Raw genomic sequence first — 27231 nt, 5'->3', positions numbered from 1 at the left:
TTGGTTTAATCCCTCTCAGCTCCAGTAAAAAGAGCTGTACCTCCACAGTTCTCCAGAACACGTCTTTCCAGGGGTGCTGATGGACCATCCATTTTGTTCTGGCCATATCTGGCACCACACCAGATCTGCTTTCATTAATAGATAACCAAATCAAACAAAACCTGAAACCTTTCATGTAAGAGACTACAGCAAACCAAACCAAGTTCACACAAATCTGCAAGGCTGACTGACTTTGCAGCTAACAGTCCTACAGTAAGTTAATAAGGAAGCTTTCTTTTTGTTTGCTTTAAAGAGCACAGATTGCAAGGACATATGGGGAGGAGTTTTATGGCGGTTTGTTTTTGATGCAATACTGAATTAATCTCTCATGTACCTATATATCACCTTATTGTTTGTATGTTTCTGATCTATTGAATGGAGTTTTGTTCAAAGACAAGAACATAAAGAGTTCATCTATGTACAGTACAGTGAAGGAATGAGGAAAGCAATTGTTCTGTAGGACTTTATTTCTTTTCTAAGCCAGCTCTGTTGGTGAAAGGAGACAGGAACTCAGGTGAGAAAAATGATGTAATATGCTCTCTCTTGGTTCATTGTCACAACTGCTGATTTATCTCCCTTTGTTTTGTTTTGTGATTTTGTTTTATTATTATTTTGAGTTTGATTATACTTAAATTTCTCTGAAAAGCTCATTAATTGATTAACTGTTGTGTAGAAAGTACTCTAACTTCTCACCAAACAGCTGCGTGGAGAGTTACTGCCTTTCTTTACTAAAGGAAAAGCAAAGTTTTGAATTAGCACAGTTTATTTTTCTAAACAAGGCATAAAAAAATCGTAACAGCACATATAGATGAAAATATAAAATAGAAAAGAGGTGCATATTTTAGTTCAGATTTTCAAAATTAGATAGATTCTTATGGAGTAGTATTTTAAAATACCTATTTTGCTTTTAGAACTTCCTATTGGGTTTTGAGGCTTCTTTGAGGCAAAACAAAATTATAATGTCTACTCTAACAGCCCATCAAATTTAGGATTGATTCAGTTTCTTGATGGGTGGAAAAAATCTTTTGCTTTTTTCAATGAATAGATAGCTTTTCTGGAAAATGGTTTGTTTTTTTTCAAGTTTACTAAGCATTACAATTTTCTGATGACTGCCTATAACCTTCTGCCTAATCGAATAAAGTTGGGTCACTAGAGTGAGAAATACAGCTAGCTGATCTGTCTTCAGGTCGTCTTTGAACAGTGATGATTTGCAGTATTATACAAGCTATTCAAAACTTGAAACAAGGAAAAGCTGAAGGAAATATTCACAGCAGCAAAACACTTATGCAAAGAGGATTTATAGCCACGTGAAAATTAATTGGTTACAGGGTAATCTATGGGGCTGCTTGTTCATCAGTTCCTGCTTGTTGTTTTACATGAACTAGAGGAAGGGATGTCTCATGCTTTTAGTCTTCCTAGAAAATATTTTTGAGAATACTTCTAAGAAATGAAAAGCAACAGCAGGTCTTTATTTGTCATTCATAAATATTTATAAGCAACTTCTTAGACACAAATAATATGCAGTACTCCCAATAAGTGGCCAAAAAAAGCCATTGTGACTTCTCACCCTGAAATATTAACTGAATTATTGGTAAGTGTGCATCATGCACCATTACCCTTTTCCAGATACACAGCTCAGCAATTTTGTGTTATGTAGTGAACTTATAGAATGTGCATAAGAAAAAAATGTCTCTCTCAGTATATACACAACTGTAAGTGATCGTTTCTTGAGCTTTTTAACCTGTCCATGTGCTGTAGATGGACACCTTCGCTATGGACAAGACCATATTAATGCACCTAATCCTTGTATGCCTGGCAACTGGGAGCACCCACGGGTGCTACTGTGAGCATTACCCCTGGGGGCCATGGTCTGCCTGTTCTGCAACCTGCAATTATGGCATACAAACCAGGCACAGGTAGGGCCAAATGATCTCACTACTTCTATGTTTCTATTCATTCCCTAAGAAAATGCTACTTCTGAGGTGGGGCACTTGTGTCTGAAAGTTCAATGTCCATAATATAGTGAGAAAAACTGTCATATCCAAGTGTTTATCAGATGAATAGATTATATTTTAATTGAACATTTTGAAATTACAAATGTAACTGCATGGAGCATCAGAGTGTCTCCAAACAAAGCTGTATCTGCCAACACATTTAGTGAGGAGGGAAAGGCCAGGTCCTGTGACAGCCTTGTCAGCAGTGTTTATTGAGCACTGTGTACATGCAGGACCAGTGCTCAGTGTCCCACTCCAGGAGATCTGCTGAGTGCAGAGAAATGTTATAGGAGGGGTGAGCTCCAGCATGGCAAGCCTACCGAAAGTTCCTCCCTGCATAATTAATTTTAAGACCATACTAAAATTCAATAAGTATTCAGCATTACCAAATTAGATGCAATTAATTGGCATACTCTAAAGTTGTAAGAAATACCCTCTTTTTATCCTGGCTCCTTCCAGTAGCTACTCTCTGGGACATTGAAGTGACATGGATCAAAAATAATTGCTCTGTAAACTTAAGACATTTTGATTCATCTTTTAATCAGCATTCTACACCTACTTACTTGGTCTATTTTTTTTTTTCCCTTGGGCTCAAATAATTTCTTTATCAGCCTTCACCCACAGTTAAAATGCATCTCTGATCTGTCTGTGATTCCTCCCTATAATAACTTGTTAATTTTTTGTAGGCAGATAAGAATGGATGAATATTATAACCAAAACTTCTGTGACCAGCTGTGCACAAAGCAGGAATCCCGTGCATGTAACCAGCAAACATGTCCTATCCACTGTCGCCTTGGGGACTTTGGCCCTTGGTCAGAATGCGATCCATGCATTAATAAACAAGTAGGTAGAAATTTTACTACATGGGTTAAAAGCAATAAATCATGCTTAAGAGAATTTTTGTTTCAGACATTTAACTTCACAGCAGTTTATCTGTAAAAGAGCAGTTTAAGTTAACATGGGAAATTCGTTATGAATTACGACAGTAGAAGGTGGAGACAAGAAGTTAAAACAAGCAGATCAAAACAGAAAGGTGATTTAGTAGAGTAAATCCACTTATGAGAACTTGCTTCAAAAGTTCTGTAATCACAATGATGATTATTCTACATAAAGGATAAATGAAGCTGTAGAGTTTGCATGTCTGTTTAAGCAGGAGACAGTCTTTAGATTATCCATAGCATTCTATATGTTCTGAGCAAGAAATATAGAAGCAAATACTCTGTTAAAAAGCGTTAACCATCCATCAAATCCTAACCACCACTGGCTGGAAGTATTCAGGCTATATCTTAAATTGGATAGTTGGGATCAATTTGAGATTGCTGTAAGAATCAAAGCATCATCTTCCCAACTTTTACAGGCTAAATCAAAATGAGGTGGACGTGCTTAACCTCTGTGGGAAAAAGCCCCAGGATGATGCATTTCCCTCTTGATCCCTCTTGACTGATGTTAGACATAAAGGTCAGACAACAGAGAGGGAAGAGGTGAAAAGTCAGGTTCAAGTAGACTTGGCTTAAAGATGCCAAGTCCTGGTAAATGTGAGGTTGAACAAGGCAGAGGGCAGCAGGGTGCAGATTGTTTGTAGTAGTTATGTTGCTGGTGGATCTGAGCTTCGAGGCTGACCATGATAGCAGCTCTGAGTTTCTTTGCAGACAGATGACAGCTCTCTGAATGTCCTGCTCAGCTTCTGACACCTATGTCTGAAACAGATCTTGAAAAATGAGCAAATTATTATGTCTCTACAAACATACATAACTTTTGATACCTGTGCAGGAGAAGGAGGACATGAAGAATCTGTTCTAGGTATGAGATGTGAATCATCCTGTGATGTTCCCTTTCTGCAACTGTGGTGCACAGTATGAGAGCAGAGCAGGGAGAAACAGTGAGAGAGTAAGAGCTAAGCAGAAAAGCTTTCAGAGCTGAAAGGGGATATTGCTCTCAGTTGAACTGATGTTTTTTTGGTCATCAGTATCTCCTTAAATGGGTGAGTTTCTTTCTTACATATCTTTACGTAGATGTGTTGTTCATTTTTATTAACATATATTGATGAAACATACTTGCTTCTTCAAGCATGAAGATGCTTTTGTGGACTGTTTTTCCCTCCAAGTTATAAAGATCCTTTCTTGAGGCTTGTATAAATGTAAACAGCCACCAGAATAAGGATTAATGACTTCCAAGGCAAGTGTGAAGACTAGTGTAAGCAAGTTCCCAGTGAGGAGGCGGGATGAAGAGGTGGAAGCTCACATAAATAACGTAGTGAGTATTATGGATTTCAAATAGTATAAAAGGAAGCACTATTTTGAACTCAAAATCTTTCAGATGGTCTGGTATTTCTCCTCACACTCTCACTTCGTAACTACTCAGTTACTAACTTTTACTACACATCATTCTGCATTGTTTGACTCCAGGTTGTGTCTCTAGAGAGTGAGGTAACAGAAGTCTGCAAGCAAATATGCTTTTCCAAACAGGAAAAATCTACAGAGGAGGAACTGTTCAGTCATTTGCATGCCAACACATCTAACCAGCAGTCCCTTGAAGTGGAGCGGAGAACATATCTGAAGTAATTTGTCTAGCAGCCTCCAGCTTTGTTATTCTTCCTGGAGAGTACTGAATAGAACGAAAACCCACCAAACTCCAGATTTTGTTCCCAGTTCCTCTTTAGTAACAGAAACTTTCAAGAAAACCACTTTTATCCTCCCCAGTCATCCTGTGCTTGTCAGACAAGAGGCCTCATGTGTTGGGAGGCAAGCCAGCTGTTTTGGGAGTGGGGATATGTACTACTGTCAAGGTATTTCTATTTCAATAGAGAAGATAAAGAAAATGAAAAATCTCTGTAAACCACTCCACCCACCATTTCCTATCACATCTTTAAAAGTCAAGATACAGGGATTGAGCTTTATTCCTGCAGTGATATAGCCCAGGTTGTGAAGTGTTCAATTTTATATGCTCCTTCCGGTCTATTGAGACCCTTGGATTGCTGTTCCCTACCTGCCTTATGTGGGCTAAAGGTGCAGTAGGGATAAAGGTGCAGTAGGAATTAAGGACAAAAATAACCAATTATTTCTTTCAGGGTTCTGCTGTTTATAAAGATTGGGCAGGACTGAGGCATGTGGCTCTGCCTCAGGGAGCACTTAGCTACAAAAACTGTTGACATAAACAACACTTCTTCTGTTTCCTATGCCTGCCAGTTTCGTGTCCGGACACTCCTGCAACCATCCCAGTTTGGGGGTCAGGCCTGTACTGAGCCACTGGTGGATTCCCGCCCATGCTTCCCAACGAAGACCTGCAACATAGTGGACATTGATTGCAAGAATAAATTCAAATGCAGAAGTGGTAATGGAAATCTTCTCTGCATTACTAGAGAGCTGTAAGACTAGACACTGACATTAAAAAAAAAGGTCCAAATGATGCAGTTCTTGTATATTGCAAGCACAAATTCCAGGGGAAAGAAGTATGAAGTAAAGACTGATTACAAGATCACAGGATCACAGGATGTTTGGAGCTGGAAGAGACCTCCAGACAGGCTATGGGGAACCTGTTCCAGTGCTCTATGACCCTCACAGAACTAGATGTAGTACTCTAGGTGAGGTCTCACTAGGGCAGAGTAGAGGGGGAGGAGAACCTCCCTCAATCAGCTGGACACACTCATCTTAATGCACCCCAGGATCCCATTGGCCTCTTGGCCACAAGGGCACATTGCTGTCCCAGGGATAACTTGGTGTCCACCAGCACTCCCAGGTCTTTCTCCACAGGGCTGCTCTCCAGCAGATCACCTCCTAACCTGTACTGCTGCAGTTTAGTATTCCTTCCCAGGTGCAGGACTCTGCACTTCTCCTTGTTGAACCTCATTAGGCTCCTCCATGCCCAGCTCTCCAGTCTGTCCAAGTCTTGCTGCATGTCTGCCAGGGTTTTGCAAAAATGATGGGGAGTGGTAGAGCGACATCAACCAACTCTTTCCCCATGGACTCATGAATGTTCAGTTTATGTAACTGGCCCCTGATGCAGTCTTCCTTGGCTAGTGGAGAGTCTTCCCTCCTCCAGTATTCTTCTTCATTCTGGGTCTGGAATTCATGGAGGAGTTCAGTCTCAGGAGTAAAGACTGAAGCAAAGAAGGCATTCAGCAGCTCTGCCTTCTCTGCATCCTCAGTTGTCAGGTCTGCCTCCTCCTGCAGCAGTGGGCCCACACCTCTCTTCTTTCTTTTCCTACTGACGTATTTGAAGAAGCCCTTCTTGTTCTCTTTTACTTCCTTTGCCAGTTTTAGTTCTAAGAAGGCTTTGGCCTTTGTTGCCTTCCTACATGCCCTAGCAACTACTCCATAGCTCTCCCAAGTGACAAGTCCCTTACATGAGCTGTAAATTTCTTTCTTGCATGAGATTTCCTTCACAAGCTCTTTGCTCATCCATGAAAGTCTCCTGGCTCATCTGCCCTATTTTTCACTCAGGTGAACATACATATCTTGGGCCTGGAGGAAGTGGCATTTAAAAATTGACTGACTTTCTTGGGCTCCTTTACCCCCCAGAGTCTTAGCCCATGGGATTCCTGCAAGTATATCTCTGAGGATTATAAAGTTTGCCCTGTGGAAGTCCAGGGATGTACTCTTACTGACCTGCCTTTACCCTGTATAATACTAAACTTCACCATGTCTTGATCACTGTCATCAAGGCTTTTCCTGACCTTAACATCCCCAACCAGTCCTTCTCTATTAGTTAATACAAGGTTCAGCAGTGTGCCTCTCCTAGTTGGCTCCTCCACTACCTGCATCAAGAAGTTATCATTGACACACTGCAAGAGCCTTTTGGACTGGCTGTGCCTGGCTGTGTGGGTTTGCCTGCACATGTCAGGGTGATTGAAGTCATCCAAGAATACCAAGGAGTCTGTAGTAGAGGCTGCCTTCAGTTGACTGTAGAAGGCTTCATCAGCATCTTCTGGTGGTCTATAATAGACCACCACAACAATTTCACCTATGTTTCCACATCCCTTAATTCTTACCCACAAGCTTTCCACCTGTTCTACCTTCCCCCACAGGTAGCACCCAACACATCCACGTTCCACCTCCACCTTGCCTTGTTGATCTTTCCTGAACAGTACATACTCATCCATGACAGCACTCCAGTTGTGGGAGCTCTCCCACCATGTTTCATTGATTCCAATTATATCACAGTCATGAAACCTAACACAGACCTCCAACTCCTGCTGCTTATTCCCCATACTCTGTGCATTGGTCTATAAGCATTTGAGAGAGAGACTTAATCCATTAGTTTTCACTCCTGCTGTCTGACCACTCCTGGCCACCTCCATGGCCACCAACCTACCAGTGAGCCCTGCATGTGCTGATGTTTCCTTGTTGGCTGTTACTATGACATGAGCCCCTGGCTCATTTCTCTGGTACTTAGACTGTGTTGCTGTGTCCCCAGCATGCTTAAGGCCCTTAATAGTTCCCCATCCCTCCCACCCTGGTGTGTTGTCCCTCAGCCGATCACATGAAGGCCTGGTAATATCATTAACCTCCTTCTTTTTTGCAACTGCTTGATCATTCCCAGGTTCTTCTGTGAGTTCTAACTCCTCAAAAGCTCTTGCATCTTCCTCAACACCTGGCTCATTATGCCCTAGCTCCCCTGAAGTACCAGTGGAGCTGGCACACCGCCTCTCAAGCATTCCAGGCCTGTTCTCGCCAAGCCTGTTTTTACCCCTTCTTCCCCTTGAATCTAGTTTAAGGCTTGATTAATGAGCCCAGCCAACCCCTGTGGTGCAAAACTTGTCCCCCGTTGTGGGAGATGCACCCCATCTGCTGCCAGCAGACCTGGCATCATGTGACCCATAATCGTAAAACAAAAAGTCCTGTTCGAGGCACCAGGCTCAAAGCCAAGAATTGATCTGGTGAGTCCTCCTCAGTCTTTCTGGGTTGGTCCCTGCAACTGGGAGGATAGAAGAGAACACTACCTGTGCTCCCACTCCTTTGACCAGTTGACCCAAGGCCCTGTAGTCTCTTTTGATAGCCCTCAGCTTCCATTTTTCACGGTTGTCATTACCTATCTGGAAGGTCAATAATGGGTAATAATCTGTGGGCTGTACCAGGCTAGGAAGCCTTCTTCCCACATCCTTAACCCAAGCCCTAGGGAGACAGCAGACTTCCCTTTGAAGTGGGTCAGGTCTGCATATTGGACCTTCTGTTCCCATCAGAAGGGAGTCACTTTTTTTTTTTTGGTAGAAGATATTTGTATGCTAGGCTTGGTCTTCCTTAATCTTGGGAACACTTCCAAGACAGAGGATTCATCATTCTCATTGTCTGGCTGCACTTGCAGGACACTATACCTGTTCTGCAAGGGCACCTGGGGGGCTAGGGTAATTACTGAAGCAACACTCCTGCCATGCTGGGCAAGAACCTGTTGCCAGTCCCCGCTCTTGTGGGGGAGGTGGGACATGAGCAAAGGAGGAGTTTGTTTACTGCCTTGACCACTAACTTGCCTCCACTCCCTCCTTCTCCTTGGGTGGGATTAAGGATTTCCTATGTATTAGTAGCAGTTTATTAGTAGTGGTTTCTTCTCTAACTAAAAGTGCAGCCCCTAGCCTGGGATGTCAATGTCACTACTATAGCTAGACAATGGTATTTCTTTGCACAAATTTTGCATGTACAAACACATCTGTAGAGTTTTTCTGAACATGAACTGATACAATTCTCATTAAATTTGTGGGTATTTATTGTTTGCTTTAATTTAAACATATCTGGTAAGACTCAAAATAACTTCACCCACATATCCTTTTGCTAAACCTTAAATTAAGCCTTTGCAGCTTTAAAATAAAGCAAAACTGTCAGAACTGAAACAACTGTTTCTTGTTGGAATAATCTAGGAATTATATTGCCTCACTGTTAATTCCTAGGGCAACCTCACACCTTTACTAGGGGAAAAGACAGACTGCCCTTTTCTGCATTCAGACATCACAAATAATTGCTTCAAATTCCTTGCTGCTGCTGTTTCTCTCATGCAGGTCGCTGCATTGCAAGAAAATTGGAATGTAATGGAGAAAATGATTGTGGGGATAACTCTGATGAAAGAAATTGCGGCAGGATAAAGACTGTGTGTAACAGAAAGTATGAGGTCATCCCAGGTGTGCAGTTAATCGGCAGTGGGTAAGCCAACTTTGCTTATTTTTCATTGACTTGAGATTGTTGTCTCATTAATTTACATAAATAAGATAATCCCCAATTAGCATGTGAGACTGTCCTCTTAAGAAAAAAATCTCCCAAATCCAACCTAAGAAGACATTGTAAAAATGCATGCAACCCATCAGGCTGGGACTTTGCCACTGCATCTGCCAGTCATGCTCTGCACTGATGGTGAAGAGCTGTCAGGAAGTACTGCTGCCTGAATGAGTCCTCGTTCCTCAGAGCAACCAGAGCATCAAGTACTGGTAACTTCCATCTCAGTTCTGTCAAGTTGCTTGGAAATTTTGAGCATATTCCTCTATGGCTGTTTTTTATTCTGTGATACGTTTCATGCAATACCAACCATCATGTCATTCAGGACATTGATTTAAGCAGTGTAAAACCTAACCATGGAATACCTGGCCCAGGCAGTCTTGCATTTTTAATTGAATTTTGAACTCAGCCCACTCTGATAACTCATGGTAGAAAGGGAGATCTGCTTGTTCATTTTCCTTGGACATTTTTGCATGTTCTCTGCTTAAAAGTAGGGGATCTACCTAATGTATTCTATGTATTCTATATTCACAAATATCAAAGGGGTGGGTGTCAGGAAGATGGGGACAGACTCTTCTCAGTGGTCCCCAGTAACAGGACAAAAATTAATGGGCATAAATGTGAACACAGGAAGTTCTATCTAAATGTAAGAAAGAACTTCTTTACTTTGAAATTGGCAGAGCACAGGAACAGGCTGCCCAGAGAGGTGGTGGAGTCTCCATCTCTGGAGACTTTCAAGGCCTGCCTGGATGTATTCCTATGTGATCTGCTTTAGTTGATCCTGCACTTGTAGGGAGGTTAGACTTGATCTTCAGAAGTCCCTTCAACCCCCTGCCATTCTGTGGTTCTGTGATTTTCTCATGCTGATATTGTGATTATCTGAAGGACAGATAATGCCAATTATGATGGAAGGTAAGATACAGGATTGCTAATGCAGTATTTGTCAGGTGAATCCATTGTAAATAAAAAGTTCTTGTAGAGAAAATTCTCTCAGAGCAGTAACATAATGCAGATGCTCGTACTGTTTCATTCAAATCAGCAAAATCTTCAGTGCAGCTGTATACTATTAACTGTTTCAAGTCTATGTCTTTCAGGGATTGTTTAGTATCTGGAAATATTTTTGTTGTTGTTAGATTCAACATTGTGGCAGGAGAGAGCAGAGGGGAAGTTCTTGGCAACTCATTCAACGGAGGACAATGTGCAACAGTGAAGCGCAATGAAACAAGGAAATCATACCGTGTTCCTGCAAACCTGGAGGCTGTCAGCTTTCAGGTATTCTCAAGCAGCAACTCCTTGCTGAAAAACTGTTTCCACAGTCACAGCACAAGTTCCATGCTCAAGTCCTAGGCTGTAATGTGTGTTTTAGAACGAGATTTCAGGTGGTGTGTGGAAATGTGCAATATTGAGCACTCAGGTGGCTCTACGCATGCCTTTCAGAATTGTTTTTAGTCACTACATCATAGAAAGCACTGGGTTGGATGGACCTCTAGAAGTGAAGTCATCTTGTTCAACCCCCTTGCAGTTAGCAGGGGCATCTCAAATGAAATCAGGCTGCTAAGAGCCCCATCACACCCTGGCTTTGTATGCCTCCGCCACCTCCCTGGGCAGCCTCTTCCAGTGTTTCACCATGCTCATGGAAAAAAAACTTCATAGTAAACTTCTTCCTAAATCTACCCTTCTCTGGTTTCAAAACACTGCCCGTGGTCTTGTTGCTACTTGCCTTTGTAATCAGTTCCTCCCAGCTCTTTTGTACGACCCCTTCAGGTACTGGAAGGCTGCTCTGGGCTTCTCTCCTGATTCCATATGGCTGTGTCTTTGTCTTTGCTCTGACTTGGTACCAAAGGTCTTATTCCTAACTCTGACATAATCTGGCTGGAGGGTCATTCAAGTCCAAAACTCATTTCAGAATCACTGCCTTAGGGCACAGCCCCATTCTGAGCCATTTCAACCCCTCAATCCTACCTGTTTGCTGCTCAGACCCTCCAAAGAACAGTAAAGAGAGTAGGAAGACCCTGAGTCTGAGGCAGGAGAACAAGAAAACACACAGACTGGGAAGGAGACTTGAAAAACAGGCCAGTGACAAAATGATCCTAGCTTGTATCTATTTAAAAATCTGTCAATCAATAATTTTTTTCAGACCTTTTTAGGCACTCATGGTTTAATGGCTATAGTGGTGTTAGTTGATGGTTGGACTCTATGACCTTAGAGGTTTATTCCAACTGAAACCATTATGTGATTTTTATCCCCCAGGGTTTTAGCAGCCCCATTAATTAATCAGATCTAGAGAAGGGTCAAAAATCAGCGTCTTTCAAACACCCACAGGGATTTACCTGAGACTGAGAGAGTTGTTCGCCATTAGAATGGGCTGCCCAGGGAGGTGGTGGAGTCACCATCCCTGGAGGTGTTCAAGAGGTCATTAGATGTGGTACTTGGTGCCATGGTTTAGTCATGGGGTCTGTGGTGACAGGTTGGACTTGATGATCTTTGAGGTCACTTGCAACCTTGGTGATTCTGTGATTTGAGAAATGAGTAATTTCTGAACTGATGCTGCATTTGTCTTGGTGCTTTGTACAACAGCACCACTGAGGTTTACCAAATTCAGCAGGCCAGTTTGCTCCCAGTTATTTTCCACCTACCCTTAGTTCATCATGCAGTATGAGTGCTAACATTGCAAATATAGTCTCAGACTCCTTTCTAGAAACTTGTTCGTTCTTCTAGCTGGGAATTAAGAGGAAAAGACAGAAAACATCATCTCTTTGTCTTGTACGATATAAAAGTGATAGGACTGGAACTTAGTCATAATGTGGCCTCAACATGAATGTCTGAGAGTCTTTGAAAGTTCTGTTGAAACACCTGTTGCAAATTATTCCTAGGCTTTGGGACACAGAGGTGGGGAATTTTAGAAGAATCTCTTATGTACTGTAGTGGTTTAACCCCAGCTGACAAACATGCACCACACAGCTGCTTGCTCACTCACCCCACAGTGGCATGGGGGAGGGAACTGGAAGGGTAAGAAAAACTTGTGAGTTGAGACAAAGGCAATATAATAAGTAAAACAGAAGAAACATCCATAAATTAAGCAAGATAAGGAGTTAATTCTCTACTTCCCATCAGCCAGCAGATGTTTGGTCATCATGCATAATGACTATTTTGGAAGAAAAAAGGCCATCACTTCCAATGCCCCCGCTTCCTTCTTCTTCTCCTCAATTATATACATTGAGAATGATGTCATATGGAATGAAATATCCTTTTGGTCAGTCAGAAGTTTTGTCCGTGTCCCAGCTTCTTGTGCACTCCCAGCCTTCTCCCTGGTGGGGTGAGAAGCAGAAAAATACTTGACACCATGTAAGCACTGCTCAGAAGTAACTAAAATATCCCTGACTTTTTAACATGGTTTTCAGTACAGTTCCAAAATACAGCCCCATATTAGCTACTAAGAAAATTAACTCTATCCCAGCACATATGATTTTTTTTGTTCTTGTATAAATGCTTTATTGGTAAGTCTGCTTTTTATCTTGTATTCATTCCTCCTATTAACCTTCATCAGCTACTCTTTTTCTTTTTAGCTTACTGCCTTGACTCAGATAATCTCACATGATTCTTCAATAAATAAATAAATAAACAAACAAATAGAATCAAGAATTTATTGCTTTATAGATTTATGTTTCTGATTATTTTTTGGGTAAATGTGGTTTGGTTTACTGAATTTCCAGGTAATAGATGAAGAGGATGATGTAACATCAGATTTCTACAACGATTTAACTCCCCTGAGTGATAGTGCTCATGGAAGTAGTTCATCTACTCACGCTGGTCAAAGATCCTCTGGTATCCCATTTTTATTCTCAAAAAAGACAAGGGTTAAAGTCACATCATCCTCCTCCTTCAGGAAGGCCATTGAAGCTTCATATGAAAAGGTAATTGTATGCTGCCTCCAGTTTCTTCCTTTCACTCTACTTCACAGAATCACAGGATCAGCCAGGTTGGAAGAGACCCCCAAGATCATCAAGTCCAATGAATTACCCAACCCTATCTAATCAACTAGACCATGGCATTAAGTGCCTCAACCAGCCTTTTCTTAAATACCCCCAGCGACATTGACCCCACCACCTCCCTGGGCAGCCCATTCCAATAGGCAATCACTCTTTCTGGGAAGAACTTTTTTCTAAGATCAAACCTGAACTTGCCCCTACAAAGCTTAAGACTCTGTCCTCTTGTTCTGTTGCTGGTTGTTGAGGAGAAGAGACCAACCCCCACCCGGCTACAACCTCCCTTCAGTTAGTTGTAGATAGCGATAAGGTCTCCCCTGAGCCTCCTCTTCTCCAGGGTAAACACCCCCAGCTCCCTCAGCCTCTCCTCACAGGGTTTGTGCTCTAGACCCCTCACCAGCTTTGCTGTCCTTCACTGGACATGTCCAAGCAACTCAACATCTTTCCTGAACATCATCAACATCTTTCTTCTGTCTGCTTATTTCTGAATTCGGCAGTCAAATGCTTCTTTCCTTATCAAGGCATTGTTTAGCATTATGGTTAAAAAATCTGTAAACACTAGAATTACATGGTAAAAAGTTCCTCTTCTGATACTTCTGATATCATGGTTGTAACATACCTCCCACAATAACGCAAAATGTTTTTCTGGGTTTAGTACAGAAAACACTTTTTAAAATGCATGTGTTTGACATAGATTTTGGACTATCAAATTGTGTAAACCACTCCTTTCCCTGGCCTAGTTATAGGTTAAGAAAGCAGAACACCATGTAGCAACAGTAGCATATTATTCTAAAAAGAAATCAAGTGCATTTAAGAATGTTATACCTATACATGTACTGTGAATTACTCTACATTAGGTTGTTGGGGTTTTTTTTAATTTGGTAAATAAGTTGCATTTTAAAGTCTCATGGATATTAAAATGCACTTGGTTTTAGAGATGATCTCATAAATTACATAAAAGCATAAAATTCTACACCTTTAATGTGGATGAATACTGTGATAGAAGATTATGTACTTATGTAGTTTAATTGCAGTAAAGGATGAGCTATGGGCTGCATTTCTGCATGAAAGAGGCTATAGGACGCACAGAAACCACGGCCTGTTGAGACCCAGAAGATACAATACAATCAAAATTGAACTTTTACCAAAAAATATCAGTCTTGAATTAAGATTTCCTGTGCTGGAAGTTTGTAGGGCTTGCATCTGGATCCTGATTTCTCCTTCTTATCTTACCAGGCTGAGGTGGGGTGGGGGCAGCTGTGTGAGCAACCACATGGGGCTCAGCTTTGCCTTGGCTTAAATCCACAACACCTTACATTATTTTCCAATGTGCAAATGAGAACACTGAAATGAGCAGTACTGTGCAGACCTGAGAGCTGAAGTCCAGCTTGCACATTGTGTAGCCCTGTCCTAAGTGTGAGAACTCCCTGTTTACATGCATCCTTGTGCTTTCTACTCCAAGAGACCTTGGAGGCAGAATTGGAAAACAGTCAAGCTACCAGCAGCAAAACTGAGCACAATTCGTATATAAATCCATGACAAATTGTTTCATAATTAATCTTTCCTATCTACCACTTGGTCATTTGTTCCGATTTCTTGCCCTTTCTTGCCTTTCCTTTTTGCTCTTGATCCCTTTGTTTCGGTCTTGTGCCATCAGTCACTTTATAAATCTTATAATTCCCTTCTTTTAGTTCCTTTCTATTTAGTTAAATGCTCACACAAACACCCTCTAGCGGGGGGAGGAAATTAGCCATTTTTCTAAATGTAAAACATAGTTCCTTTCTTGTTTCTCTCTCATTTACAACGTGACACTTGCACTCCATGAGACCTTTATCCCTGTACTTTAGTTAAGTTTTAGCAGACTGATTAATTGTGAAACTTAATAAAAGTGAGTTAACATTCAAAATACTTACTAACCAGAGTAATTGAAAACCACCCATGTATGATTATAAGCTGAAGCTTTTCCCCTGAAACTTCTGGTTGTCTCATCAATTTCTGATGTATTTGTTATGGCAAACTGTTATCCTTTTTGGTTTTGTTTGGTAGATGCTCAGGGAGTCCTAATTTTTGTTGAAATGCTTTATGTTCCCACAATGTAAATGACAATGCATTGTCTTCAAGAATCTCACAGTTCTTGGAAAAACCAAGGCTAATTGTTTTCATGGTTAAAGTAGCATGGCACACAGGATTAATTAGTTCTTGCAATGTATTTCAGGATGTAATGTTTGCTCATCTACTTTCTGCAATTAACTACCCATGAAGCTGCTAAGACTCCCTTTTTCTTATTTCTAGAATTCCAACTTTATTAGAGTCCATAAAGTAATTTCTGTTGCAAACTTCACCATGAAACAGTCAGATCTGCAGCTCTCAGATGCCTTTCTAAAAGCACTTAACCACCTGCCCTTGGAGTACAACTATGCTTCATACAGCAGAATATTTGACGACTTTGGCACTCACTTCTATACCTCTGGGAAGATGGGTGGTTCCTATGACATTCTTTACCAGTACAACTCTGAGGAACTGAAGAATTCAGGTATCTTTAATGAGAAAATATAATAATCTGTTTACCACCTTATCTTACCATTGCTTTCAGGTCTTATACCACAAAGTTCTTCAACAGCAAAAAAGTCCTTTAGGCTTGTGACCCAATTAGTGGTAGGTGAGGCCCAGGGATACCTGCAATAGCTAACGTCCATGTGAAAACCCTGGGGTGCGGTGGTTACACCATTATGGTGATGAAGCTGCTGTCCTGTGGTATTTCTAGGCCTGACGGTGGAAGAGTCAACGAAGTGTGTCCGAACAGAAACAGAAAGGCGTGTGCTCTTCTGGAAGAAAAAGAAAGTCAGTACCAGATGTACTACAAACAGGATGACTGTGAAACACGAAGGTGATGACAGTGAGAACAGGGCCCATGGCCTCTTACTTGATTTGAGGGATACCATTCCCCTCAGCTAGGTGCCACAGGTGACTTGCCAGATGTGTTAAACTACAGGTGCTCTTACATCACTGTTAGAGTAGCCAGTGTTTCAGTGTTTGTCTCTGAAGCAAACACTTGAATACTCCTATTGCTTGCAAAAGAAATTACAATGTATGAGCACTCTGCTCTGGAGAATCATCATTGGGAATTTGGTGGCACTGGCTCTTCCAGTAACTCATGGATATGACAAAACTTCCCTATGACCCTTGATTCAGGGCCAGGAATGCTGAACTAAGAAATGGGCACAACTAGAAACATGGGATTCTGGCAGAGTCCCTGATCCTCTTTCAGATCTGTGCAGGGTTCCTTGAGAGAGTTAGGCAGCAATAACATACTCTACTTATTCTCCCATCTCCCTCATGCCAAGTAGACATCTACATCCATGAGTTCCCTGGTAATGCCAGAAATGTAACTCAGGAACTGCAGAAATCTGATGCATTTTCTGCAAGAATGGCAAGAGTCACATTCTGCATCACTAAAACCAGGGAATTCATCACCTCCACCATGCTATTTTCATTTTATGATCAGTTTCTGTTACTCCAGTGTTTAGAGCTGGCACTAAGGATCCTGCCTTGAAGGAGGAGTCTGCTGTATCTCCTGCATTTTCCAGGAGTGTCTTGTTAAAACCCCTTTTTCAGGTTCCATTTTGGAGTCAGCCGAAAGGTCAGTCTCCCTGGTAAAAGGTGGAAGGTCAGAGTATGCAGCAGCTCTGGCCTGGGAGAAAAAGGGGGCTTTTCCAGGACACACTGTCTACACAAACTGGCTGGAGTCAACAAAGGACAATCCTGTGGTGATTGACTTTGAGGTAAGAAAAGAATAAGGAAAATAAAGTACTCAGAAGTGAACAGCTCTTCGGAGAGTTCTGCAGCTGTTTTGTTTTTCAAATGGGACGATGCTCTTTGATAGGAGTACTTAAATTTATGGGCATAACATAAACTTACAAATTATTTGTTAGAACTACTTCTTGTGTATGTCAGTTTATAAGCCATGCTAGGCTTGCATCATCCATGGACAGTACGAGTAAAGGTAGGAATGCAAATTAATTACTCCAGCAGCAGCAGGAGATCATGAATGGGGAGCAGTTACTTTGCAGAAAAGCAGCGCGTGGTGCTAGGAGCACTCTTCTCCTGGCTCTCTTTCATTTGTCAGGCATATATCATAAGGTATGGCACCTAGATAAACAGAAACAAAGCATCAGTCCCTTGGCACCTCTGTCCTGCTATTTTAATGCATTTTGCCAGCATTGTTGTGAGTGCACTGAGCTGCCTTCCTCCCCGGCTGGCACAGCAACCACTTTGCAGCAGCAGCACAGTCTGCCTGAGCACAGCATGTGGTCATCGCTCATTGCAACTGCAGAGATCCTGAAGCAGTGTAGAGATGTCTCACATGGCAGGGACTGAATGTAAGCAAACCCAACTATGTATATGGTGTCCTGAAATTTCAGATATGGTATCTCACTTTATTGAGCTTTCCACTGGCTCACAGAGCCCTAAATTAAGGAAAATAAAAACTGTACAAACAGGATAATAGAGATATACAGAACTGTCATGGTCCTTTAAAGCATCCATAGCTTCCAACATGTCTGACTCCTGTGCAGTACATCTGCATACGTAAAGGCTCTGGTGACTTTAAAGTCCTGCATGGATTGAGATTCAGCAGGACTGTGCTATGTCTAGGTAACTGCTCACTGAACGGCTGTCTACCAGGTGTCGCCCATTATGGATCTGGTGAAGAATATTCCATGTGCTGTAACCAAACGTCGTAACCTGGGGAGAGCCCTGAGGGAATATGTGAGCAGGTTTGACCCTTGCCACTGTGCCCCATGCCCCAACAATGGCAGGCCTGTGCTTTCTGGGACGGAGTGCCTCTGCTTGTGCCAGGCTGGCACCTATGGCAAAAACTGCGAGATACGAGCTCCAGGTTACCAATCAGGTATTTGAGGTGATACTTTCAAAATTATCCTCCCAGTATGTGTTTGTCAAAGATGAATCTGACACAGCCTTTCTGTACTAAATCCATAACACTTCTGACCACATAGTCATGGTCAGAACGTGTGAGAATGAAGATAGGATTAAAAATAAAGAATCAAACTAAATAGGCACAGCTTAAAAGAAATTTTGAGATATGGTAAAAGATACCTTAGCTACATAATTAATGTAAGAGGAAGTGAGCTGTTCAGCAATAAGGGTGAAGCTGAGATAAAAAATAATTGATGTAAAAATTAAGAAATCCATTCCTTAGTTTTCCATATAGAATATTATGCTTAAGACTAAATGGCTGATGAAGATGAAAATTGTTGATTACAATGTGGAAGGAAAACACAGTTGTCTTAGGGAGAGGGAACATAATCATAATTCTTAAGAAATTAAAGGACAATTTCCTGAAGACAGTTTTGGGTTTTTTAAAATGAAATTTGTACTAGTGTCATAACTAAGGGAAACAGAAGACACTTACAGTGCTATATTTACTGTTAATTATATTTGTATTCCAGAACCAAAAAGTGTCACTTAGGCAGCTGTAACTCTCATTATCTGATTCTGATAGATTTGGAAAGAAATAAATAATTGTAGATATGCTGCTAGAGGTGAATGTGGAAAGTATATTGCATGCAGAAAACAACAGCTGTGCAAAGAAAAGATTTTATACATGCTTTATGGTAGCACAGACAAAATACTCTAGGGCTTAAGAAAAGACAAAGTTTAGTTTACCTTGCATGGGATGGAGATTTGGGGTTTAGACATGGTGTTAGAGCTTAGATTTATTTAAAAGCTTATTAAATACTGATCTATTTAAAGGATTGTCAGCACTGTAAAAACTCAAACATCTATGTGTGCAATAGAAGCCGAAAATAAGCTGTTTCTGGGTTTGAATGTTACTTGCAATCAAAACTAGAAAGCAAGATTTATTGTAGGTCTTTGTGAAGCTGTTGTAATTTGGCTGACCATCTCTTAGGAAAACTTCAAATTCTAGATACCATCTACTCCCTTAACAGTAATAAATTTAAGTAATCTGAAAATGGCTACTATGAATTCACCACCATCCCTCTAATATGTGTCCTTCATAGACATGCATGGTACAGATCTACCTGAACATCTTGATGGAGTTTCTTTTATTTCTTGTAGTTGCTATAGATGGCCGCTGGGGTTGCTGGTCTGAATGGAGTTCGTGTGATGCTTCCTTCAAAACAAGGAGGACTCGGGAGTGTAATAACCCTTCCCCCATGAACGGTGGGAAACCCTGTGAAGGTGAACAGGAAGAAGTGGAGGGCTGTTATGTCTCTCTGTTCACAGACAGGTACAAAGGTGGTAGATCAAAAGATTGGCATTGTCATGGGGCAGAGTTAAGGAACCCTCTGAATGTCTTTGTGACTACCAAGGAGCAATAATCAGACAGGTCTCCTGTCTGAACTTCTGTGTGAAAAGAGAAATGTCTGAAATTAATTTATTAATTGTCTATTCCTGATGAATCTCATACTAAGCTATACCTGTAAATATCTTTTTCTTCTTTGCATGACTTCTTGTCCAAAGACATGGAGAATTCATCTGCTTCTGTTCATGAGAGTTAAGAGTTTTCAATTCTTTTTTAGTATCATGTCCTCCTCTCTTAGAAGCTTAGGTCTTAGAAAGAATTCCACTGAAACTACAAAGCTTTTATTATTCTTGCCTCTAACTTGTCTGATATATCAGTTTTGCATGGTTTTAATTTAAAAACCCAATTCCAACTACAAACTGTCTCTCTTTCTTGCTTCTTAAAGAGCAAGTGTTTGTACAGATTCAGGTTTTTTGCTGGAACCAAGACATGAGCAGGATCATTCATCATTCCTGCTGGAATGACTACAGTTTCTGGAGTGAATTGGAGAGGGCTAAAAGCAATGGGCTCCACAGCCATCTCAGACACCACAACCATACAACTCCACATTTGAGGGACCAGCCTCCTTTAACCATTGCTAGGTGGCAATAAACAAGTTTTGACTATGCTGTCTTAAATACAAAGAAATCACATGGACAACTTAGAGGCTTTTTTTCTTACTCTGTAAAAATATTTATTGAGTTATGTCAACAGAAATTGTAGCCCTACATCTATCAATTTTCAGTGGTTCCACAATCTTCCCTCATATCAACACCTGCAACTTTTGAACAAAAATGTTGAATACAGGCTTTTTACCATAGGGGATAGATAGCACACACAGCATTCCTAGCCAAGACTCCTGATACTCTGCCGTTGTTATTTGGTGATGTCACAGCTTAAAATACATCCTTACCAGCAAATTTTCATTTTTAAGTGGTGCTGCTTGTATAAATGATGATGAAGCCAGAAGAGAAGAGGATGTCTTGATTGATGAACCTGAGTCTGGATGCTCCAGGCCTGATCCACCAGAAAATGGCTTTATCAGGGTGAGCAATTAAAACAAGCAATACAGAAGTGTAGTAGCTGCAGAGCTGGCAAGTTTCATAGCTGCTTTGCTATGTGTGCCTGATACTCAGGCTAGCTACTGTGCTGCTAAGGATCTTGCTGTGCATGTCGCATTGCTGTGTGACTCCACCAAAGTCCACCAGAAACTGAATCAAAGGCAAGGTAAAATCCATTTCAACCAATGGTCCTTGAATACCTTTTTTGTAACCATGACATCAGTTAGCTGGACAAACATACAGGTGAGTGGATGACTCAAATTTCAGAGTATCAAAAACATGCATTCAATGCAACCTATCACCAGGCTTTTATCATTGCTGATCTTGACAATGTCCAGATATATTACTATATATTTTTGAAGGGCTTTCTGTTTGATTGGTGTTTTGTTTTGTTTTTTAGAATGAAAAGAGGCAATATGCTGTGGGGGAAGAAGCTGAAATTGTCTGTATGAGTGGTTATGTCCTCAGTGGCCATCAATTCCTTCGGTGTCTGCCAGATCAAACTTGGACACAACAACATGTTGAATGTCAAAGTAAGAAAATTCTGTGATTCTGTGAAATAGCCATGGTTTAGTCATGAGGTCTGCGGTGACCGGTTGGATTTGATGATCTTTGAGGTCTCTTCCAACCTTGGTGATTCTGTGATTCTGTGAAAAAGATGTATAACGGATTTTAATACAGGCTTTAACAAAAGAATATCTATTGGCATCTGAAAAGATAGAATTTAAAGAAGATATTTCATGTAGAGATAGTAAAAACCTACTGAGTCACCACATCACTCCTCTTTCAACTCAAGGTTGTTATTATTATGTGTTTTGTAAGGGTATTGTAGTTTTCAAAGCTTTAGAAAACCCTCAGATGGATGCTGTGAGGGCCTTCTCCCAGTTTTAAATACCTTTAACATCAGGACTCATCTTTTGTTTCCAGATTTATACAGATATCTTTAAGGTGATGACAGTTGTGATGAAGAGAAGTATTCCTAGAGGAATTTTTCTACCCTTTTTTATATTAGATGGATGTGTGTCTCTGACCACATCAGTTTCTTGAAGTACTTACTATCCAATTAAGAATCAAAACTGACTTGGCTTTTCTAACAGGAAAGATTCCAACAGTTTTCTGGAATGCACTGTGATTTCATTGATTCAATGTTTTTATTAAACCAAACCAAACCAAACCAAACCAAAACATTCACCTGGATATACTTAGGAGCTTTTGATTGCCATTCATTTTACTTGTTTTATTAATAGCTTAATATACAAAAGAAAATTAAAAATATGCTGTTAATGCCATTTTTTGCCATTTTTAAACTGTAAAATCAACTTATTCATACCAGCACACATTGCAGTGCACTGAAAATTTTTGGACTTGTGTTAAATATCACAGTATCACAGTATCACCAAGGTTCGAAGAGACTCAAAGATCATTGAGTCCAACCTGTCACCACCGACATCATGACTAGACCATGGCACCAAGTGCCATGTCCAATCCCCTCTTGAACACCTCCAGGGATGGTGACTCCACCACCTCCCTGGGCAGCACATTCCAATGACGAATGACTCTCTCAATGAAGAACTTTCTTCTCACCTCGAGCCTAAACTTCCCCTGGTGCAGCTTGAGACTGTGTCCTCTTGTTCTGGTGCTGGGTGCTAGAGAGAAGAGACCAACCCCTTCCTGGCTACAACCACCTTTCAGGTAGTTGTAGAGAGCAATGAGGTCACCCCTGAGCCTCCTCTTCTCCAGGCTAAACAATCCCAGCTCCCTCAGCCTCTCCTCATAAGGCTTGTGCTCATGGCCTCTCACCAGCCTTGTTGCCCTTCTCTGGACACAGAGTATTAGTTTTGAAGGTCACTCAAATGTTCCGTATTACACAGTGTCTTTATGGCTCTTCAGATGAAGCAGCATGACTTGATGATAATAACCACACACAATAAAAACAAGAACTATACTTAATTTTTCTTTGTTATAGCTTCAATGTGCCTCAGGCTGCCAACATCCAACAGTGTTACAATTTCCCCATTCAAGCAACAGTACAACATTGGTGAAAAGGTTGAGCTGAGCTGCCAAGCTGGGTTTATAGTGTCCGGTCAAACACAGTATACCTGTGGGAAAGACCTGTCCTGGATGCCTCCTATTTTGAGAACTATTACATGTGAAAAAGGTTAGTATGCCTGTAGATACTTCACTGTTTCTATACTGCCAGTATTAACAACACAGTCTACTTTAGCTGGCTAGAACTAGGAGACAGATGACTGATTTTAAGACATGTTAGCAACTGTTTATTGATTTTGTGGTTACCTTGTGCCTACCATAGTGACATAATTTCAGCCCCCAAATTCTGCATTATGCTCAGAATTTTTGGGTGCAATGTACTGCACATTTTTATTATGCAATTGAGATACTGAAACTGTTTTCTTAAAAACAAAACAAACTTTACCTATGTGAACAAGGCTTTATGAAAACAAAGTAGGAGAATGTGTTCTGTTGACACTTCAGCTTCTGTTCTTGTACTGGATTTTCCAGCATTTTTTTTTCAAAGACTGGTGCCTTCCAGTGGCACAGCTTTTGAAGAGAAAAATATGACATAAACAGAACTAAATCCATTTTAAGTTTTACAGCAGGAGCCTAAGCTATTTCTGTTTGCTGTGTTGCTAGTTACAATAACGCTATCTCTTCCATTGTAGATGTGCAAACTCAAATCAGAGGCATTTGCAATCCAGGACAAAAACAGGTCGGATCTCACTGCATTTGCATGTCTCCAGAAGAAGATTGTGGGTAAGTAACATACTTTAATCACATTGCAGGAGGGGGGTGGGGTGGTGGAAATTACAACAAATGACAACAGCAATTCCTTGCTACTCTCTGCTAAGATACTAGCCAGCTATGCCTCTGTATACAAATTAAAGCCTGGTTTATACCCCATGGAATAAAGGAACAATGACATTGATCAAATGGCACCCCATGGTGCATCCTTTTAATCTACATTACCATCTACTAAAGGAGATCCCAACTCTTTTCTTTATTCCTTCAATTTCTGTATATTTTCTGTCATCACTTTGCTAGGAGGTCATGCTCCTTGTGCTTGAGCTTCACTCTTTTCAGATGAACATGCTGCAAAGTGCACTGTTTCAATCTCCAGGCCATATAAAAATGCTTAAGACTTGAATTTACTGTCTCTTTACATAACAGCTTGCACAGACCATCAAAATTTCTGGTCATCCTGGAGAGGTTTTGTTGGATAAATGCATAAGCTTGACTCACAAACATACACAAGGGAAGCTTCATCTCTTTGGGAAGTAACTAAGTACCACAAAACTATGCTGCTTGGAATGTATGCACTGGTTGAGGACCAAGAGCAATGCAGAAAGAATCTACACACAGCATGGCTAGATGTGCCTGCTATTTGGCCCAAATTAACTTTGCCTCAAAGGCAAACTTCCTCACACACAGCTGTATTGTTAGAAAAGCTACCCCAGGGCCTGTGGAAATTTCACATGCTTTTAAGGAGGTTACAGCACCTTCTGCTTTCTTACATAATCACATGTCCTTTGTCTTCCATCTGTTGGAGAGGACCAAAGCTTCCTCATCTTACAGCACTATGCTGTATTTGATCCAGGTTCTGCAGTAGCTGGGATAACCTTAGGTATTTAGACAGGTATTCAAGCAGGCCACAGCTTTGCTATGTTTCACCCAGTGTTGGTGGATGAATTTGTTCCATGGCCTGCTAAAGTGATTTTTCTTTTTTCTCTTGGGGCAGCCACTACTCAGAAGACATCTGTGTGCTACATGGTGTTTCTGGACAGATTGTGACCAAGCCTAGCTGTCAGTATTCAGCTGAAATGTGCCTTGGAGACCAGCCATTTCATTTCTTGCACACTGGCCCATGCCATGGTGATTCCAACCTAGACTGGGCTATGGAAAGGGCAAAGTTCTCTACAAACAGCTTGAAGAAAATGCCCTGCGGCTATGACACTTGCTATGACTGGGAGGAGTGTCCAGGTATGACTTCGGAGCAGTGGGATTTATCCAGCCCTTATAGATCTAAAAATAAAAGGTTATTTCTTCGCTGCTCCAAGAATGGGATCTACAGGCATTGTGGTCCATCCAAATAATTTACAGTGAGAGGAATGTGGAAGAGTGGTAGCTCCTGCATTCCTGCCACAAAGTGTTACACTTATAGGTGTGCCCTTTCCCTTAGGTACATGTGGTGTGGTGTGGTGTTGCCACTTCCCATTTGTAAGGCAGAAAAGGAACTTGGGAGTTCAAGGGAACTTTTTCAGGAGAATTAACATTTGATTCTTTAATCATAAAAAATGTAGTCAGCAAGTTACTGTGAGGCTACTATCACCACCAGTTTGTACTTCAGGAGTTAATTTGGGCCACACTCTCTATAGCATATAATTAAATTATGAAATTAAATCATTATACTACTTAAAAAGCAAGACTGGGGCCATCAGGCTTAATGGGATTTTAATGCTAGAATTTGCAAATACCCATATGTGAAAACTGTGTTTACTAAGAATTTTAATGAACTGGCTAAGCTGATGAAATCCCTAAGAGGATTATTTTATGAGCACTGTTGTGCAATTTGGCTATTTACTGTGTAACTTCCTGATAAGAGCAGTGGGTTTTCCTGTAAATGTCTGAGGTGTTGGCTGGCTCAGTACATATCAAGTGCTTGCCAGGAAAGGCTGAGCAGCAGCCATGCTCATTCCTTCAGCTGCTTCCAGAGACAAATATGATTCTTATCACACCTTATTTACTTATGATAAATAAAGCAGCAGCATTGTGCAACAATTCTAAAACCCTCTTTTGAAGACATAAGATTTCTGCATCACAGAATTTGAAGTAGGTGGCTGTAAAATTATTGTATGAGATGTTGCTCCTTGTGGGGCTGAAGCAGAGGGCACAATTATTTGTGCTTCTTGAGGGACATGCTGCAGAGGAGCACCTTGGACTCCTGGGAAGATGGTCATACTTAAAAAAAAAAAAATTGGCTTATTTTTCCAAGAGCCCCTAAGAAGCCTAGATCTGCTTCCACTGTGAACTGGCTTACAGCTGGATCCTTTGCCAGCTCCTCCTTATTTTTCTCTCAGAAGCCTGCAAAGGAGTCCTGCTCTGAGGAAAAATGAGATAGAGAGGAGGAAAATACAAGAAATAAAATCAGCTTTCATTGTGGTGCCCAAGAGGTTTAAATTGGAATGTCCCCTCACTGTCTCCACAAAAATCTTCTTTCTCACCAGTGATGCACAAACATTAAAGAAATGGAAGTGTTGGTTTTCCTAAGAATGAGTTGTTGGTATCAATACAGAAACAGGGGATGCTGCAGTACCATTAGAAAGCCCTATGAGGAGAGGCTGAGGGAGCTGGAGTTGCTTAGCCTAGAGAAGAGGATGCTCAGGGGAGACTTTATTGCTCTCTACAACTACCTGAAGGGAGGTTGTAGACAGGTGGGAGCTGGTCTCTTCTCCCAGGCAAATACCAACAGAACAAGAGGACACAGTCTCAAGCTGCACCAGGGGAGGTTTTGGCTGGATGTTAGGAAGAAGTTCTTCATAGAAAGAGTGATTGCCCATTGAAATGGGCTGCCCAGGGAGGTGGTGGAGTCACCATCACTGGAGGTGGTTAGGAAGAGACTGGATGGGGTGCTTGGCGCCATGGTTTAGTTGATTAGATAGTGTTGGATGATAGGTTGGACTCAATGATCTCAAAGGTCTTTTCCAACCTGGTTTATTCTATTCTATTCTATTCTATTCTATTCTATTCTATTCTATTCTATTCTATTCTATTCTATTCTATTCTATTCTATTCTATTCCATTCCATTCCATTCTATTCCATTCTATTCTATTCTATTCTAAATGGAGTAGACCACACATTTTCCATATGTTTTAAGAAAGGGGAGGCAGAAACTTAGTTTCATGCCTAGGGAATTTCTGGGAAGGAGTATAAAGGGTCAGAATCTGATTACATGAGAAATGGGTAATGAAATAACTGGTGAAATTGAGCTTTACCACAAGCCTGTAGCAGGTAGCTTAGCATTCATGGAGGGAGCTTTAATGAAATAGGAGCTGATATAATATGGACCTTAAGATTCCCTTTCACAGCAACGTTGTGTGCAAGGGTAACTGGCAACAGAAAGTCAGCATTATATCTTTTTGTTCAGAAGAAAGGTCAGGGAAAGCCAGTGGATAAAAATAGTTAGTGACTTGATTTCTACTTTTGTGTGGACCACTGATATAAAACCTGATATTTGAAGATGCCTTTGTCTCTGTTCCTAATTCTCTACCATCTAGTGTATGTACTATAGGCTTTGGTTAAGTCATGAACCTCCAATAATGCTTTTCTTCATTGGAATTTGTAATGTTGTCAAACTATAGAATGTTTTCAGTCATAACATCTGCATCTAAAATTCCAACATGTTCATTTCCAGAGACACAGACCCGGTGTCACTGCCTGATGCCTTACCAGTGCCGCAAAGAAGAGAGCCTCTCTTACTGCATTCAGATAGCGTCGACAGGGAGAAGGAGGACAGTCAGTCACTGTGTGCTGGCAGCCATGAAGTGTGCTGGTATCAGACTGGAGGTGCTGGAGCAGGAGAGCTGCCTGGCATAACCTGTCAGCTCTCCTGGCAG

General features: G+C 41.1%; 1 protein-coding gene across 1 annotated transcript; it reads left to right on the top strand.

Annotated features, from left to right (window-relative positions):
* The first annotated feature begins 328 nt into the window (after positions 1-328).
* Positions 329-27231, top strand: C6 (complement C6). The gene is made up of 18 exons (XM_009899868.2): positions 329-553; positions 1798-1955; positions 2720-2876; positions 5219-5363; positions 9019-9160; positions 10363-10501; positions 12943-13143; positions 15508-15748; positions 15980-16102; positions 16831-16997; positions 17899-18124; positions 19315-19486; positions 20475-20586; positions 21002-21134; positions 22568-22759; positions 23283-23373; positions 24356-24597; positions 27030-27231. The coding sequence occupies exons 2-18, from the start codon at positions 1798-1800 to the stop codon at positions 27209-27211; spliced, it is 2823 nt and encodes a 940-aa protein (XP_009898170.2). The 5' UTR covers positions 329-553; the 3' UTR covers positions 27212-27231.

This window comes from Dryobates pubescens, chromosome Z (assembly GCF_014839835.1).
Source record: "Dryobates pubescens isolate bDryPub1 chromosome Z, bDryPub1.pri, whole genome shotgun sequence".
NCBI lineage: Eukaryota > Metazoa > Chordata > Aves > Piciformes > Picidae > Dryobates > Dryobates pubescens.
Note: the sequence above shows the minus strand (reverse complement) of the source record. Positions and strands in the feature narration are given on the sequence as shown.

Coding starts and splice junctions, on each gene's coding strand:
- C6 (XM_009899868.2), top strand. CDS start 1,798: ATGGACACCTTCGCTATGGACAAGACCATATTAATGCACCTAATCCTT. Junction 5,364..9,018: donor TAAATTCAAATGCAGAAGTG/GTAATGGAAATC, acceptor TCTCTCATGCAG/GTCGCTGCATTGCAAGAAAA. Junction 10,502..12,942: donor TGGAGGCTGTCAGCTTTCAG/GTATTCTCAAGC, acceptor CTGAATTTCCAG/GTAATAGATGAAGAGGATGA.